Source organism: Hetaerina americana, unplaced genomic scaffold (assembly GCF_022747635.1).
Source record: "Hetaerina americana unplaced genomic scaffold, ioHetAmer1.1.p SCAF_1, whole genome shotgun sequence".
NCBI lineage: Eukaryota > Metazoa > Arthropoda > Insecta > Odonata > Calopterygidae > Hetaerina > Hetaerina americana.
The window spans coordinates 50970091-50989367 of NW_027286069.1; the positions used below are offsets into that span (position 1 = coordinate 50970091).

Genomic DNA, 19277 nt, shown 5'->3' on the forward strand with positions numbered 1-19277 from the left:
ACGAGTTTCTTGAAGTCACCGAGGAAGTTCTCTGCTGCTTTTGACTCGGAGCTTACTGCTTCACCATGCCTCAACCCCGTGGATTCCAAATGATTCTTCTCGTAAACTTCTCGAACCACGTACGGCTCCCCGTAAATTCTTCTTCAGCCTTTGATTCTCCTCGAGTCTTCAAGGTAATCGCTAGTCTTTTCTACAGAAGACGTACACCCCTCGACACCACCCACCCGATTCACTTCTAAGTTCAACTCCCTGAAGGAATTTAGAATCTCTTCCGATTCACGGTCGACGGCATCGTTTGACGCCAACATGAGCCACGACCCGCTGCCTGGAACACTTCGTGCCCGCAGCCGTTGCTCCAACCGCCTTCGTCATCTGGGGAACGCCGCCGCTAGGAATGCACCATGCCATCAGGCGTTAGCTCACACCCTCATGGTCTGCCCTCTCCCGCAATGGGACAATCACACGTCTAACTCTACTGCTGCCTATCGCTAGAATTCCCCCTTCCCACTCTGACGGTTCCTTCTGGGTGGTGCTCTCACAGGGGCGGAGTTAGGGGCTACAGATACTACTGGGCTATCCTCCGATGGCACCTGATACCTGTTGTAGAAGTAAATGTTGTTCAATTCTTTTACTAACATCTTCAAGTAACGTTCAATGAATTTCTCAGTCCGCTAAAGCTCTTCGTTGGGTGCAACTCCCTACCGGATGTCTGCGGTGTTTTCATTCGCATCACACAATCCCAGCTTCTGTTTGTTATTTGGAATTTCGTTTCTTTTGAACACTTTTCGATTTCGTAGTCATGGAAATGCTTTGCGTCGGGTTTCTCTCTTAGATTTTTCTTTCGCCGGATTAGAAATGTTTAATCTTAAACAACAAGGAGGGGACTCGAGTTAAATGAGCCCCGTACACAAACATGCAGGATAATCTACCACCTTGAATCTCATAATTAAGGGTAAGCTATACGGTTCTTTGGCAGAAAATCTGTTTACTCCAAGTTAATAGTGACGTCTTGGCTTTTTCAGACCATGTCCTGACTTTACCTCCAGTGACCAAGAAATGATGCCAAATTTTCTTACGATTTCAAATGGCAAAGGTGCGTGGAAATACGAAAAAGAGATTTATAAACGATGGCGACATGGAATAATAAAGTGTGGAATTATCCCATCTTCGATTTAAAGCGAACAAAGTGTACAAAAGTTTCAAAATATGGTCCCCAAAATTCAGAAAGTACGGAATCTCATTGTCTTTCATATTTCCTGTGAAGAAAGGATCGACGAGAATAGCTTACAGAATAGGGCGAAATCTAATGTTCCCTTTGACACACACGAGCCAGGGTACCACGCTTTATCCTGATCCACGGCTACCGACCTAGAAAGTGGTCAACGATGAGCAGCAGATCAAGAAGTGGTGATGATTGCAGAAGGGAACGTCTCCTCCAGTTACGCGATCATTCTTCCAACTGAGGATAAGAAACCACCGATAGTACTCCGTCGAGGGAGGTCTCTAATCCGTGAATTTGACGAATTTCGGCCAGAAAATATTTCAAACCACAGAATACGAGTATATGCATTGAAACGATAGTCATTGCTCAGCTCCTTAATTTAATCTTCATTTATATGAATACCCCACGATCCCCAAAAAAGATTTTTGGCAGACGGTGCAAGCGCCAGGTGGGATGGATAAGGAATAACATGGTAGGATAAGGGAGAGGAAGGGAAAACGGAAAAAGCATTCACTAAAAATACTCGAGAAAACGTGCATATTTATAAACACGCTGGCGAAAGACTTATGTTTAAAACACACACAAAATATGTATTGATGTTCACCCAGTGAAATGGCTATTTGTTATAATAAAAAGGAGGAAATTATAATGACCCACAACCATTTCCCCGTACCTTCACCGAATTACGCTAATGTCGACCGATTGTAATGGTAGCTGAGACAATGAACGTCTTACAAACCTTTACTATCAAAAGACCGGCCTGAAGACATTTCAGAAGACAGAATTTCACAATTTAATTGGATACTAGAATGTTGGCAAAGAAAGCTGGGTGTAAACTGCAAATACGTTCAACTGAAAATAAAACATTTAAAAATTGCATAAGTTATAAGTGAAGAGTTCAACAATTAATACTCATACCAGAGTAGCAAACGATGCCTTAATTGAAACCAGATTTCATTTAGTTAAAAACTAATTTGTAAACGATCCAACCAAGAACAAACTAAGCCCAGTTTGGCCGCAAGTTTTTCAGCCGAACGCGGGATTCCAAAGTTTCCAATACTAACGAACAAAGCATTAAAATACTAGAATCTCTGAAAGAGTACCGCTAACTCCGCGTATAAGGATCGTGTTAGTCTAATGGGTAGTGCGTTTGGCTATTGTGTAAAGAGTTCCGGCCTCCGCCAGGGATTCCTTTGGACAAACGCATCCAAAATCCAATCGGTGCGGTTCTCTTGTTTTCTAGAACGAAGTGGAAAATCGAATTGTACGCAAGTAAAAATACACTCCATCCCTACACCGAAATGTGAGACTTTCACAAACATCAAAGCTCGGCTCATGTTTAAACCTCTTCTCACTCATCAAAATAAACCTTTAGTTTATTGCTGCGTGATTCTAGAACCACAAAACTTTCAAACTACATGTGTTTTCAATAGTTAATTTAATCACGGATTACGGAAACATAGCACTGCATAAAAAGGTTACAACAATGGCTCGAGGGAGAAAGCCTTTAAACCGTCCGACACATTCGCTATTCTGGAAATATTCTGTATCTGATCATTCATCCCCGAATTCATATTGATTCACTATACCCAAGATTTTAAGCGAAAACTTACATCCACACCACAGGCTATAATTTTTATTATCCGATAATCGAAAATCAAATCAAATATTAGTATTAAAATACATTAAGGAAATCATTATTGTACCTGAAATATTGGAAGCCCCACGATTGACTGACTCTCCCTTGCATCAGCTTCTTCATGCACACCTTCGAAAACGGGAGGAATAAGCGGCGATGTATCAAGTAACAAACTTCGTCCGTATAGGTCAACATCAGAACACAAAATGACGCGTAGAAGACTTGACACGGGGAGGAGGAAGAGAGGTGTGGGTAACTTTGAGAGGAAGATAGAGGGCGGGAGAAAGTGGAAATGTGCGAAAATTTCTCAGAAAAATGAATCCCAGAGCATGGCGAAACGGAGGGAGGAGGCGAACGCGCATTCCCGTATCAAGAGGAGTTGAAAGGGATTCGGGGAAGTTATTTGGCCAGAATTAATAAAATTGGTGTTCGTGGGTGACCCTGTAAGCACTTCGTAGTGAAGATGATGGCATATGACCTGGCGCAGAATGCAAGGACAAAGCGATGAGCCGGCTCGCTGCACTTCTCACCGACCACTAGACCATTTCACCGTTGTTTGGAATAGTGAGAGTCAAGACCTTGAAATTTACACGGAATCATTCAGGGAAGAGAGAGCTAACTAAAAAGGGTCGAGCCTACGGGTGTTCAGCGGAAACCATGGACGCCATGAGGGGAGTCTAGACTGTAAGGAAGACTATAAGGTGTACGCTTTCATTTCCCTGGCTTATGGAGTAAGTAGCGATTGTGAGTAATGAACAATGATGAAATTGATTTTTAAAATTATTGATGAATTTTTATTGTAATCTCAGAAATATTATGGAGAATTCCAAGAAAAATATCAATAAGAAAGAAAATTTTTTTCAGCCCATCCTCTTCTGGGTACCCTCGCCATACAACTATCCTATTAGTTCTAATGAGAGGAGACATTTTCATGGAGACCCCTTTGATAAAATTATTTTAACGGCCCAGAAAAATGAACATGGAGCAATAGTTTGCCAAACAGACTCATCAATCAGTTACACCACCTCATCCCCTACAAGTTACCTGGTGAACTTCTGCAGGACTTCATACAAACTAGTTTTAAACAAACAAACCATCCATTCTTGATGAACCCCGATCGAGAAGAGGAATCTATACCTCGTAATTTTTTGAGTCTCGGAGAATTTAAATAAAAATACTGATTATCATACTGCAGAAACATTTCATGAAGGCATGTAGGTGTATGTAAGTTAACATAATCATAAGAGGAGATTCTTCTTGAGAAAATAATTTGATTTAGGCAATATTAGAGCAACATACGTACTTGGTAGGCTGCTTAGGTACAATATACTGTTATTCCACCTGAATGAAGGTCTCAGGCCCTCCCTTCTCTTCTCTCTCTTGTCATGGCATGCTCACTGCCCTCTCCCCCAATTGCTCTTCAACCCTCTTCCAAATCTCCTCACTCTTCCCTGCTTAGGACTTTTTCAGAAGATACATATACAGGTATCATTCCAGCATACTATGAATAATAGGATTCACCTGTTTCATAGATTGCAAAATATCAATTAGCTTTGTCTCCAAATTCCCACCTTGGCTATACCACTGATATATACTCAATAATCGATAGGCCTACTTATAGGCCCATTTCAGATCATAAAATGCCTTCACAATCTATAGCTCAAGGGCTTCAGTGGTGGTTTTTTTTTATTTTCAGCATACAACGAAGCTATTGGAAAAATTAATTTCTAAAGAGAAGAATGAGAACTCAAAGGACTTGGTTTGACTTGTTCAATGATGAAAATTGCATTCTTCACCACACAAAAGTCACTGTAGGATTTATAAATCAGAAATTTCATTTTAAGCCATACAAATAGCCTCTTTAGAGCTACAAAGTTTAGGATAATCAGCTTATATGCATCGTAATTACATGAAGGATTGCCCATCAAAGTTCATCTCCTAATAATGTCAGTTAACCATTTACATATTTGATTGATAAATGCATTAACCATTTAAAATTTTCTTGAAGTGCAACAGACATTTATAGTGGGAATGATGCACACTAAATTCCCAAGTTTCATTTGGAATGCAGAATACTTTAGTTGTGCTGGGCAAGAGATCAACAGCCAAAAGTCTTTTTTTGATACGTAAATCGAAATCCTTTCTCTTCTCCAGTCACCACAGGATCACGCTTATCATCAGTTCTGAAGGTCATGTAAAAAGGGCCTGGTTGTGTAGCTGGAAAGTAAAAAGTTAGATAACAGAAATTCCATCCCAATCAAATTGCTAAGACTTATCAATCTTATTGTAACTTCTATAAATCAGCTGTGGTTATAGAGCTTGTTAACAGAGCAATTTCTTGTTTTAATATCATTCTTAGGAGACAGTTTTATTGCACTATTCATATGTTTAATGAAAATAGGTGTGAACAGGTGTATGAGGGACCATGGAGGTTGTGCCTTAATGTAGAGGGTCAAGAAATTGCTAAGGATATTGATACAGGGTTTACGATTTCAGCAGTCTTATAACATATTCGTGAAAAAATTCAACCGCCTCTTCCTTAGGTGTTTGGTGGTAGAAGAGACTCTATAGTCTCAATCTCGCCCCAAAATAAAGACAACTATTTTAAATCGTACAGATGTTAGGCTCAAGTCATACTCTAATGAGATAATTCTTCAGAGTAGGTTTTGATAATAAAAGTAACTTATAGGGGAAATTGCCATGATCTAACCTTCATTGAAGTCCATAACAGAGGTTTACCTATAAATGGAATAGATTGGTTACAAAATTTTAGTTCTGTTTGTTAATAAAATGGGTTCAAGTAGAAAGTATCTACAGGGTATATCAGATTTGGCAGGACTTCAAAGACTTGAGAAATGGACATTTGGGGATAATAAAGGAAATCAGTTTTTGTCATTTAGATGAGGAGCAAACTCAGTTGTTGTTCATGACCTTTGGCTTTTGCATAAAAAGACAAGCAGGGCAGGGAGCTGAGTATACTGACAGACCCAGGAGTCATTTATGGGGTAAAGTTCAGTGATTGGATAACCCAAATTGTCTCTGTGACCAACAACAATACTACAATTAGGATCTGCAGTGATTTATAAATAACCTTAAATCCTAACTATAAAGTAGAGCAGTACCCTTTACCCTAAGTATAGCGGTTGTTGGCATGGGAATGAGAAAGATTTTCTACTCTAGATTTATCTCATTTCTTCCAACAGCTACAATTAGAAAATAATCACAGGAGTGGTGTAAAATAAATATACATTCAGTCTTTTATAGGTACATCCTACTGCATTTTGGAGGTGCTTCTGTATGTGCCAATTTTCAGCGAACAATGGATCAAATATTGAAGGGTTTGGAGAATATTGAATATTTCTAAGATCATACTGTTATCACAGGAATAAATAATGAGCACATGAAAAACTTGTTGATGGCGATGGTTGATGGTTCCAGGTGATGCAGGTATTAGAGAGGTTATATTCCATATTTTTCAGAGCAAATAAGAAAAATTGCAAGTTAAAAATAGTCAGAAGACTTAGGGCACGAAATTGACAGTGATTGACTAAATGCAATTTCAAGTAAGAATGATGTAATTGCATGTTCACCCAAACCAAAGAATGCTTCACAACTAAGATCCTTCTTGAGTTTAGTAAAATACTACTCCAAATTTTTACCAGGATTAGTTATGGAGTTGCTCCCTTTGCATCAGTTGCTAAAAATGAGGTAGAGTGGCAATGGCCAGAAGACTGACAAATAATGTTTTATGAGAAAGTATTCCATTATGTCTACCTGAGTCCTGGCTTATTATAAACTATCTCTACCACTCATCATGGAGTTTTATGCTTTTCCTTATGGCATTGGGGCAGTAATATATAATTTTTACCTTAGTGGAGAGGAGAGACCTATTAAGAATATACCATAAACCACTGATTCACATATTATGGGATAAAAAAGAAATTGCACATAAAGCAGCAAATGGACCACTTTTTCTATTTAGGCCATATTTTTAGTGTTTAGAGCATCTATGGCATGAGACACATTCCTTAGGCCTTAATCATGACCACATTTACTGGATGATTTTGGGATTCGAGGCATAGGTACCTGCCACATAAGCTGCCTATACCACTAACTATACATCCTGCATATTTCATTCCCTCTCCATTATAAAAGTGACCTTGCTGTCATTGATAAACTATACTGAAAAAATTATGAAGTAAAGAAGAGGTCACACGATGAATAAAAAAACCTCATGAAATCATTTTAATCCATTTCTCTAATACAATGCATAATTTTATTGAGACAGTTATTATTACTAGGTAATCTATCAGTTAAGGTAGGTTTTTGGATGGATACAGCTACTAAATAAATATTTTGTGACTCCTAACAAAACAAAAAATCCAGCATCCTACTCTACATCAGGTCACTCGTCATCTCTGAGTACTTTCTTCCTCCCTTCATCCCGTCCAACATCCCTATCCTGTTCCTTCCCTTTCCTCTTTTGCCCAACATTCTACCCTCTATCACAGTCTTCAACATCCCACTGCCGGTCAACACCCCCTTCATCCACTTTTCCTGCCTCCATAGGATTTCTCCCAGCAAACCCCTCTCTTCGCCCACCATACCAAGTACTTCCTCATTTGTTTTCTTCTCTGTCCATTTTACCTTCTCCATTCTTCTCCACACCCACATTTCAAAAGCCTCCAGTCTACGTCTATCCTCCTGCTTCAATGACCACGTTTCCGCGCCGTACATAGCTACGCTCCATATCAAAGTTTTTACGAGTCTTTTCTTAACATCCTTACTCAACGTCCCCGTCATCAACTCCCTTCTCCTTGTGAAAGCCTCTTTGCCTAGCGCAATTCTTCTCCTTACGTCCCTACTACTTTGACCGTGTTGGTCCAAAACACTACCGAGATACGTAAACTGTTCTACCTGCTATAGTTTTGCCCTCCTATTTTAATGTTAAGCTTGGCCTTTTTCTTTCTAGAAAATCGCATAACCTTTGTTTTATTAATATTGATTCTCATCCCATACCTGTCGCACTGAATTTCCAATTCACTAAGCAATGCTTGCAGCCCCTTGGCTGACTGACAAACTAAAGCTTGGTCATCAGCAAACCTAACTGATTTTACGAATTCCCCACCTACATTTACATTCCTACCTCCAGTTCTTCCCATGCCTCTTTGATCATTTCCTTTGCATACAGGTTGAACAGCAACGGTGATAATGGGCAACCCTGCCTTACACCCCTTCCTAATACTGCCCAACCGGACTCCCCGTTCCCCACTCGTACCTGAGCAGTCTGAGACATGTACAGGTTGCGGATTAGCCTCCTTTCCCTCCAATCTATTCCTAATTTCTGCAGAATACTCATTAGTATTTCCCAATTCACTCTATCAAACGCTTTTTCGAAATCTACAAAACAAGCAAATACCTCCTGGTTGTGTTCTATATTCCTGTTGATTACTGATATCATTACTGCAATGGCATCACTGGTACCTCTCCCCTTCCTAAACCCAAACTGATCATCCCCTGAGTAATCGTTTGCCCTGCTCTCCATCCTTTTGTTGATGATCCTGTGAACAACTTTAGCTGCGTGAGATAGATAGATGCTACAAGCTTCCTCATAGATGCTAAAAATCAGCCCATATACATGCTCTTGGTCCTGCATTTTCCTTAACCTTCTAGTAGTTCCGCAGGAATGTTATCCACCCCCACGGCCTTATTTAGTTTCATCTCCCTTAATGCCCTTTCTATCTCATTAACGAGGATGCCTGGACCTAAGCCATCTTCCTCAACGTCATGTTCCTCTGCTATGTCTAGCATTGTTGGTCGAAGTTCTTCACTATACAGCTCTTCCATATATTCCTTCCATCTCTCTTGGATCTGTTCTGTGTCAACTACTATCTTACCCACCTTATCTCTAGCTGTTAGCATAGGTCTTCCCTTCTTACTTTCTGATAAAAATTTAACCTTGCTGTAGAACGCACCAATTTCACCCTTCCTCTGCATCTTTTCCATATCCTTGCACTGTGTCCTCCACCATGATTCTTTTGCTTAATTTTTTGCCCGCCTAAATTCATTATTTCACTCTTTGTACTTCATTTTGCCTACCTCTGTGTTTACATTCTTCCATTTTCTCCACTCATCCATCTTTGTAATCATCTCATCTATGATCCATGGTTTCCTAGTCTTTTTCGCATTAACCATTCCAATAGTGTCTTTTGCGGCTTTTGATAACCCTTTGTTGATACAATCCCATTTTTTTCGATAGTACTCAGCTCTTTACCATTCTCCATGATTTTCTCTACAGCCTGCAGGTACTTCTTTCTCATCACTCCATTTAACACTTCTACGTTCCATTTTCTAACCCAACGCCCCAGCCTTATCTTTTTGAAACGGACACTACATTTCGTAATGACTAAATTGTGATCAGAGTCCACATCCGCTACCAGAAAGTGGTGCGAATTTATCACACTGTTCCTAAACCTGTGTCTAACCAGAATATAATCTAGCTGATACCTTTCTGAGTCACATGGCATTTTCCATGTATACCTGCGCCTTTTGTGGTGTATAGACCAAGTGTTGGTGATGACTAACCCGTCTCCTGCAGAACTCAACTGCTTTCTCCCCGCGGTCATTACTCGTGCCTAAACCATAGACCCCAACCTCTGCACCATCTCTCCCTTCAACTATCATCACATTCCCATCCCCTATCACTATCAAGTGTTTCCCCTGCAAGAACACATGCGATTATGTCCTCTAACTGATCGTATATCCTATCAACCTCTTCCTCCATGTGGTTGCTCGGTGGCATTTATACCTGAACAATGACCAAGTTCGTCAGTTCTGCTTTTATCTCTACCAGTAATATTCTATCCATTGCTTGTTCTATGTTGACTACACTTCTGCCTACCTCTTTATTTAATATTATGGCAACCCCTCGTTGGCTCTTGTCCCCGCTGCTGTATATTATTCTATAATTATCACTGGAGTAATCCCCGCTATTCTTCCATCTCACCTTGCAAAGACCAAAAATATCTACACTTCCCCTTTCCATCTCTAGCTTAATATTCTCTAATTTTCCTGTCCTCAACATTCCAAGTTCCTATTCTAACTAAATTGGTCTTCTTCTTCTGCGTCTTCTGTCCCGCTGCCGTTGGTTTTCCCTGGCAAGGGTTTCGTGGGATGACTACCTCAGAAGCCTTGCTTCCCCTGCTGCCGGGCACAACACACAGCTGATTGGGCCGAGCCTCTTAGTTGCCAGGACTCATATTCTCTGCAGTGTCTATCATATTAATCTTGGGAATGATAATTGAGGTGGTTTTCCGTTGCCTTCCTCAATAGTGTTTTTAACGTGACACCATCACTCAATGGCCATTGGGGTCGGATGCCTTTGCAGCCGCCTCACTGAGGAACAGATGCTGTGTGAACTACCTTTTGTCTGCCTCCTAACCTTTGACCTATCTGGCATGGGTGACCCTACCAAGAGCAATCATTATTACTACTGCCAGCACAGCTCTAGGGGTCATTGGAATGCACAAGCCCTTCCACCACCTCAAGGTTGTAGTCCATGGGAGGGATTGAGACTGTATCGCACATAGAAATATTGGATGATTGCCTCCCTCTTTCATAAATTCAAAATTGAGGGATTGATATCAGACATGCAGGAAGGGCAAATGGTATAAACACCAATAATGTTTAATAGAGAGTCATAGCTGAACAGATAACAGTGATGTTGGGATCAGAAACCAGCAGCAGTTGCTGGCAAATGATCACTAATGTGTTTACATATTCCCTTTGCATTCATTTTGATCGATAATAATGGCAACACATTTCAGATTAGGCATTATGAACTGTTATTTGATTTTTAATATAGTTTACATTCTAAGAAACAAAATTCTACTGTCAGTTAATATCCAAATATCATCTAATACTACAGTCTGGTCAGACTATTTTCAGTCAGTCTGATGTCCACTCCCTACTCACTTCATGCAAATTTAAATCTGTACCTATCCTCCCCCTCCAATCACCTAAAATCTTCCCTCTTATTGAAGGTAATTAGAAAATTGGACGGAAAATATGGACTACAGAAGATGAAGAGAATATAAAGTATATCTAGCCAGGTTTATGTAGTTTATAAATGTATTATTACTTCTCAACCAACAGAGCTAGGTACTCAGAGAGTCCACATTTGATTGTTTGGTCCAATACTGACACCTTTTTTAGAAAGTAAAATCTATAAATCTTACTTTGAAAATTATATTGATAATACATACTTGTTACAGGATTTGATTCCGAAAGTTCTTCGCCACAGTATTTTGATGCTTGTATATTATTCACCGTTTTTCCTTCTGGAATAATTACATAGTCTCTGGATGAGGGTTCAGCACTTGTGTCTTCCACATCACATCCACTGTCACCATAAGGATTTAACATGTTGTCAGTTGCCAGTGTGAAGCTATTTGCTGTATACTGTATTCCACATTCACCAATATCACGTTTGAAGCAGATGGCATAGTTTAAAAGGCCTTGGTATCTTCCAGCTCCATTATTGAAATTAAAGCTCTCAAAGTTGCCAGACTGTGATGGGTAATACTGTAGACACCCTGGAGGAGCTGAGTATAAGAAGAATGATTTAAATTATGCTTGAATAAATATTTAACTAAGCATTAAAAAGGAATTTTACCTTATATACTAATAATATAAAATTTTACAATGCCTGGCTGTAGTTACTTCATGATATCTTTGTGATATATGGCTATTCATCATTTCAATCTAACTTCATATGTGTTTCATCTCTTGTACTTACATTGTGATTCTTTGTTGTGAATTTGAAATTCAAGATATATTTAAACATAGCATAAAGAGCTTAAATATTTATATTTACTTCCAAGAAATGGTCTCTTGCCCATAAGTGTAGAAGCCTCAACTAGGTGTATGAAAATCAATCTTAATGTGGAAAGAAATAAAAAGTAAAATTTTTTATAGTATTTTTATTCTTCCCTATGGAATATATATGAATAATCATTTAATGTTTTATGCTCTGTAATAATGCACTATTCAGTACTTTAATATGAATTTTCAACCTGCAAAATATGCAATGAATGTATACAGAATGAAAATAAAAATTATTTTAATAATTTCAGCGGAGTTAAGCAGGGCCTAAAAAAATGAAAGATTAAGACACAATTCTGAGATATATCACTTGCTTACTATTAATGGTATAGTAGTCAAGTGAGTGCACCATTCATCGGCTGATTGAATGGCTGAATTTCAATCAGATTGATGCCTCTAAACACTCCTTGTTACACCTTAGCCATGTATTTTTCAGGGGCCAGATCTACCTGAGTAACCACCAGGGATAGCATATTGATAGAATTGAGATTTTATGGCTAGTAGTATTGAATGAATGTAAAACTCCAATAGCCGTAAACAGTTTACCTTTCTAAACGTAACGTAAATGTAAAAGTACAAATGGAATTAGTTGGCTAACGCCACAAGTCAAGAAGGGGTAAAAAGAAAAAAGGAAAGGGATAAGAAAGGTGAATACGAATACGCGTATTTCGGCCACAAAGTAGCCCTCTTCAGCATACTGAAGGGTAACCATCACAACAACACAAGTCGAAGTGAGGGTTAGCAACAAAGTATACATTATATCATGTCTATGATTGCAAAATATAGACCATATGATGAAGTCCCAATCTTTTGTAAAATAAATTGAAACCACATTCTAATCTCTACATTTATCTGATTTAACAAGAGATATTTAAAGGTATTTAAAGACTTAAAACACTTAAAGATATACTTAAATACATTGAAAGATAATCAGGTCAAGGTGTGGGTCAAGACAGAAGTGACAAATTAACTTCAGTATAGTGAAAAATCAAAAAGTAAAGTCATAGAAGCATTTCAGTTCCAAATTATATTGGACTTTTTGGATTTATGACTGTGATTTCCTTGCATGTACATTTATATTCCATGACTAATCCTGTTCACCAAAAATATTGAGTGCTTTTTTAGAATACTATGATCTATAAAGTACCTTCATATTCTTAAAATAATGATATTTTATCAACTCTATGGATTTCTAGGAAAACTGGCATATTTTGTGATATTTTAATCAAGTACCAATAAGTGCTAACTTAACAGTATTTCATTAAATTAAAAATTGTAAAGTGCCTCTTCAATATTTATTTAACCAGAGAGAAAAATAATTCCTAATCCCATAAATATTGTGGGGTTTTTCTATTGAATTCCAGGTTTGCTTCTACATAAAAATATCATATAATCTGCTGAAAGTTTGAGGGGTCATGAATTTGTTGGGAGCAAAGTAAAGGAGATAATGGAAGATATAAAAGAAAATAAAAGGCCAGAGAGGGAAGGCCAAGGGACAAATACTTAGGACAAGTAAAAATAGTGAAGTTAGGTGGAAGATATAACATGGTATATGTGAGTTATATGGAAAGGACTATGGTAGGCTAGAGTCAACCAATATCTGGAATATCAATGACAATATCACAATTATATCCAATTTTGTTAGTTGTTTCCCTAAGAAATAAAGCATGCAGCAAGAGAATTATAAAAAACTTTTCAGCCCCATTTAAAGCCTTTTTAGCAAAATTTAACAGAGTGTCTTTATGCTTTAATCTTTACTTACTAACTATCCATCTATATCAAGAATCTATCAGAGGATCATGTATGCCTTGCAGTATTACCTTTGAATTTTGGCTTGTTTGCTGACTTGATGGGAAGCAACACATGGGCTGCTTTATCTTAAAAAATAAATGAGCCGCTGAAATTGGGTATTTATTTCTTCCAGCAAGACTTTGTAATCCCTACGAATTATGAGCAGAGTATTATACACCTATTGTAGGCAGATGTCTATTATTAAGTTAAGTAAGTAATCTACCGGTTACAGTAGGTTTTGGATGGATGTAACTACCAAAGAAATATTTTGTGACTCCTATCAAAACACAATTCAGCAACCTACTCTACATCAAGTCCCTCTTCAACTCTGAGTACTTCCTTCCTCCCTTCATCCCGTCCAACATTCATATCCTGTCCCAGCCCTTTCCTTGTTTGCCCAACACTCTCCCCTATATTACAGTTTTCAGCATTCCAGGCTGTAGTCCTGGCATGATTAATTATCATTAGTCCCACCAGTACAGCTCCAGGGGTCATCAGAATGCACAAGCCCTTCTACCACATCAAGACATTGTAGTCCATGGGAGGGGATGACTATAATAAGGAATGCTAATAATATCATAATAATAATATCTGTGATACACATTCACACTTACTGGTAAGAATATCATTATTATCTTATTTTTTATTTGACCACTACGATTTATGCGTTAACCACATATTACATGCAAACATATCATCTGTGGATGAATTAAAGAGCATATGGAAAGCTGAATTAAATAAGTACACTTTATTTCTGATCTTACCACATAGTGCAGATGTATCCGATGATGTACAATCAATTTGTGTGACAACAATCTGCCATTGTGAAGCCATGCCTCCAGACAGTTGGAAAGTTAGTGGAATGGATGCTGTGCCTCTTGTTGCATCCACTGGGACGTATACTAATATGAGATAAAATGCCAATTTTGATTAATGTAGTGGTTATTTCAAATTTATAATTATTTTACCTTTTAAATTTAATAGTTAGAACTAAAATTCATTGAGGTTTAAGTGAGCATTCAAAATGAAGAGATAGACACTATTCTTACTCAACAGTTTTTAAGCATTCGAGTCATATTTAATTTGTAAATTTCAATTTTACACTTTCGGCAATGATTCTTTAACTTTTTTTTTCAAAAATGATCTCTATTAAAACAGCAAAGAGAAAGGAGCAAATAACATTTGCAAATAGGAACTTTAAATAAATATTATGATCTTGTATCATCTTTATGCAGGTTTTCCAGGCTCTTTTCCTCAATTAGAGGATATACCTTTTTAAAGCAGCTATTGGCTTTCAGGTAATACAGTTTTTAATATGTTATAACACCATGTCATAATGTGACCATCAAATAAAGGTCAATCATACCAAATAAAATGAGGTACTAATGACCAATCTCTTCAAAACCGATCAGAGAAATTAAACATATTGTTCACAGAATTTTGTAAGTCACTATGACTTTCAGAATGAATATAATCATTCGTCTCTGATACTAAATCATAATTTTTATTCAAGCTATTACTATCTGTTTCGACTAGCCTGCCAAGAATATAGTTCTTAATATTATCCTCATGCATGTCATTCTAAACTTCTTCTTTCTCTGTTCCACTGGCATAGCTGTGGGGTGATAATATTTGAGGGGAAAAGTAATGTTACAAAACCCAAGAAACACGCAAGTACATGACATGAAATACATGCACATACACATGAAATGAAATGAACAGAATTACCTATATCTAGTACCTTGACCAAAATTCCCTAAGATACCTAGTATCAAGTACCTTTTTTTCCCTTCAAGATGTCAGTTCTTGTGCAAACCAGTGTAGTTCCTATGATATTTCCTTTCATCCTACTATAAAAGGTATAAATTGCAAATTACGCCCACTCATTTTTCATTCTAAATCCATTAGTTTAAATGATCTATTCTTAAAGCCCTATCTCAATGCAGAGATATTTTTTGGAAATGTTTTTCTTATCATGCTAATGAGTTTGCTGTGACATGGTGTCTGATATCGAAATGCTCAAACAGGAAATGATCATTTTAAAAGGTTCTCTCACATTTGAAAGGCTAATCTACAAAAGGGAGAATCATTTGCTATAGTAAAAATCAACGACGTTTGTGAATCAACGGAAAAGATTCAATGACTTTTGCTTCTGATATCTTGACCTCCGGTCAGTCTAAACTTATCAGTGAGTTGAAAATGCTACCGAAGCCGATTTCATAAAGTGATTGTGCTACCAAACTTCCAGCATCCAATTCCTGGGAGTTATCTTGCATAGAAACATGCCTGGAAACCTACCATTTTGAAACCTACAAAGGCTATGACCGGAAGAAAATTTCAATTGGAAGGTTTCTGGCTCCTAAATTTTTCACCTCTAGCCTACATTCTCTGTATAAAATAGTGGCCATAAGGCTGTAAGTCCGCTCGAATCAAAGAGAGATTTCAGACATGGGAAGATAATATTTTTTTCCATCTTGAAAACTCACCATTTGCAACAAAAATCCTCCCCTTCTTTATCTGATCACCATTTATTGTTTGAAACCTTTAAATTAAGCCAAGTGAATTACCTATCATGTACTCTAAACACCCAACCATTATCAAGAAAATCACCTTGATTTTGCTGCAAGATTATAGCATGAGAGAACATTTATAGATTACACACATGTACCTATACCTAAGCACTTGGGAGAATGTTTATAGATTACATACCTTTGAAGAGTGTTTCAAGAAATTTTACTCTTCATTTCTTTATCATTTCAAAGGTGTCCTTCCTAAAATTTAGCCAATACAATTGGACAAAAAATTCTTGAAAAATAGTTTGGTGATGAGATCTAACAGTACTCAAGAAGTTTTAAAGAAATGGCAGCAAAAACCAAACCTTGTGATGACCCAACCTTATTCAAGGAATACAAAGCTTGCAAAAGAAATATCAAAAGCTATTGGCCAAAATTAAACATGCCCACAGCAACAACATAATTATCAATGCAGAAAACAAATCAAAAATATCCTGGGGGATAAGAAATAGCTGCAAATGTCCCTCACTCCCTCATATGGCCCTCCAATTGAATGATCCACAACTCAGTTTAAAAGGCAAATAAAAACATTCCTAACTGGGAAATATTAATACAGCATGTCTGAATACATTTCTGATAAAATATGATATGTACGTGCAAAAATGTAACCTATGTAAATTATGAATTATGTGCATGAAAATGTAATCAAAATGTGTATTTTTCCCTGCATATGTATGCTTTCCTTTATTCTTGCATATATATTTTTCTATGTGGTGTCCTCTGTGGTACAATAATACTTGGGAAAATAAAAATTATTATTATTGCCTCAAGCAAACTCTTTAAGCTTAACCATGATTGGAGAAACAAAGAAACATGGCATCAACTGCCACTATCAGACTTACTGTGTTGGCCAGCATTCTCCCCACATAGGTTTTGGAAACCTAAGTTTCCACTTGCTTGAGTTGAAATGGTAAAGCGATCCTTGTTACATGAGAATGCAGTTGTAAAAGGGATAGTCCCTCCATCGGGCTGTGCCAAGGAAAATTTTTCAAAGTCCAACCTAATGGTCACGAATGATGATAAAACATTAATACTTCACAACTAATTATAAATGTAATAAAACGACATTGTCACAGGTGGTAATTTCATTACTTCATTGGTATTTAAGTTTACGCCATAGTATTTTCCTAATGAAGAACTCCATAATCTTTTGATGTTACAGAACCTTCATCGCAAACTCCATGGGAGATCACATGCTTACTCTTTTCACACAATTAGAGTTAAGTTTGGAATATATACAAATAATAATATCAATTTGTATTAATTGAATGAGCTACATTTTAACTACAGCCCCCACTAATACCATAGGTGAGATCAGTGTTTTAGACTTAAAAGGAGCCACATATATACAGCCAATTTAGTTTGTAATGAATGCTATGAGTATGTAAACTACGTGGTCTGTACAATAAATGCGCGAACTGGTGCAAACTGGCGGCCATGACCCGGACTACTCTGTGTTTGGTGGATCGTTGAGCTGTGCGCATGGTGCCAGTTATGTTGGTTTCTGTTGTCCTTGTTTTTACTGTTTGTCGAAAATGGAAATTGACGAAATCACATAGCAATGAATGAACAGCAAGTTTTTTGGTGAAGTGTGGTAAAAGTTTTCAAGAAATTACTGAAATATCGACAGCTGTTTATGGTGATAATGCTCTGAAGAAAACATCCGTTTTCAAGTGGATTAAGCATTTTAAAGATGGCCGACAAGACGCCACGGATGATGCAAGGCCGTGACAACCTTCAACCACATGTGTTGACGACAACATTGATTGTGTGCCGTCCCTTGTCCTTACTGATCGTTGAGTAACTGTCCCAATGGTAGCTGATGAACTGAATTTAGGAAAATCAACAGTGCACACTATTTTAACTGAACATGATGGATGGATCCTTCACCATGACAATGCACCTGCACATTCAGCATTGATTGTTTGCCAGTTTCTGGCAAAAAATTCAATCGCCATCCTTGACTATCCTCCTTATTCGCCAGATCTCGCCCCCTGCAACTTTTTCCTATTCCCAAAATGCACAATTGTGATGAGGGGACATCACTGGGAAGATGTGGACACAATAAAGCATGAAACAACGAGAAAACTAAAAAGTCTAACTGCCGAGGACTTCCAAGGGTCGTTTAAAGTATATTACTTTGAAGGGGTCAAAATCGATGTAGACTAAATTTTGTAAAATCAAGTCCTCAGTTCCTGTATTTATTGGACAGAGTAGCATAATGTTTTTGGGTAAAATAATTATTTAATATTGGTGCAGTAAGAATTTTCAATCTCTAATTTAATGAGAAATTACTCATATCAGGAAGGGGCAAAATGAGAAATTATTGTAATAAATTTAAGTACATTTAGGTAAAAGGGTTAATTCAATTAAAAGTTTATTCAGTTTCAGCTTCAAGCTATCATGCATAACTATAAGAAATAATTGTGTCAGTAGATCGTATAACTTTGGTGTTTATCAGAAAACAGAATCCATAGTTACCTTATTTGTGTCACTGCTGGATCCTTAACTTCCACCGTCAATTCACAGTAGGGAGTGTAAGTTTGGGGATTGATAAAATAGAACTGCCGCTGTGAAGTTACATCACCACAGCTATATTCAACTGCAAGATTGATCAAGAAAATTAATATTTTTCCACATTGATGAATAATTTAGAGACACACTTACAAAAATTGTTCACCAGGTGCAAAGCTCTAATCATTAATAAATATGTAATCTTTTTGATTCTCTTTTCACTGGATTTTGAAAAGTCATTTGACTGAGTAGAGTGAAAAATTTTGATGGAAGTATTGCAGAATAAAGGAGTAGATTCAAGAAATATGCAAGATATTCCAAACCTATGCATGAATTAGGTGGTAGAGGGTAATCATAAGGATGGGTAATCATAAGGATGGGTAATCATAAGCAGAGAAGTGAGGCAGAGTTACCCATTATTGCCGGTGCTCTTCAACATTTATGGCAAAAGAATATTGAGTCTAACATGGAAAGGCCTTAAGTTGGGAATGAAGGTGAGCATGAAGGGATTGAGGCAAGTTAGCAAATGATAAAAAATTAGTTATCCGAGGAATTGCAGATACTTTTGAATGTATCACAAGATCACAGTAGGAGTTATAGGATGAAGGAATTGCAGATACTTTTGAATGTATCACAAGATCACAGTAGGAGTTAT

At 37.5% G+C, this 19277-nt stretch overlaps 1 protein-coding gene across 1 annotated transcript; it reads right to left on the reverse strand.

Moving 5' to 3' along the window:
* Positions 1 to 4678: 4678 nt before the first annotated feature.
* Positions 4679 to 19039, reverse strand: LOC139693486 (uncharacterized). Its single transcript, XM_071592056.1, has 6 exons — positions 19036 to 19039; positions 18590 to 18710; positions 16951 to 17108; positions 14300 to 14437; positions 11126 to 11464; positions 4679 to 5078 (listed from the first exon to the last, which is right to left on the reverse strand). Exons 1-6 carry the CDS (start codon positions 19037 to 19039, stop codon positions 4960 to 4962), a joined length of 879 nt encoding a protein of 292 aa, XP_071448157.1. The 3' UTR covers positions 4679 to 4959.
* Positions 19040 to 19277: the final 238 nt, after the last annotated feature.

What these genes read in the sequence shown, in the direction of transcription:
- LOC139693486 (XM_071592056.1), bottom strand. An exon ending in CCAGCAGTGACACAAATAAG is followed by an intron (nt 17,109 to 18,589) that starts GTAACTATGGAT and finishes CGTGACCATTAG; the next exon opens with GTTGGACTTTGAAAAATTTT. An exon ending in GGATACATCTGCACTATGTG is followed by an intron (nt 11,465 to 14,299) that starts GTAAGATCAGAA and finishes TCTTATACTCAG; the next exon opens with CTCCTCCAGGGTGTCTACAG.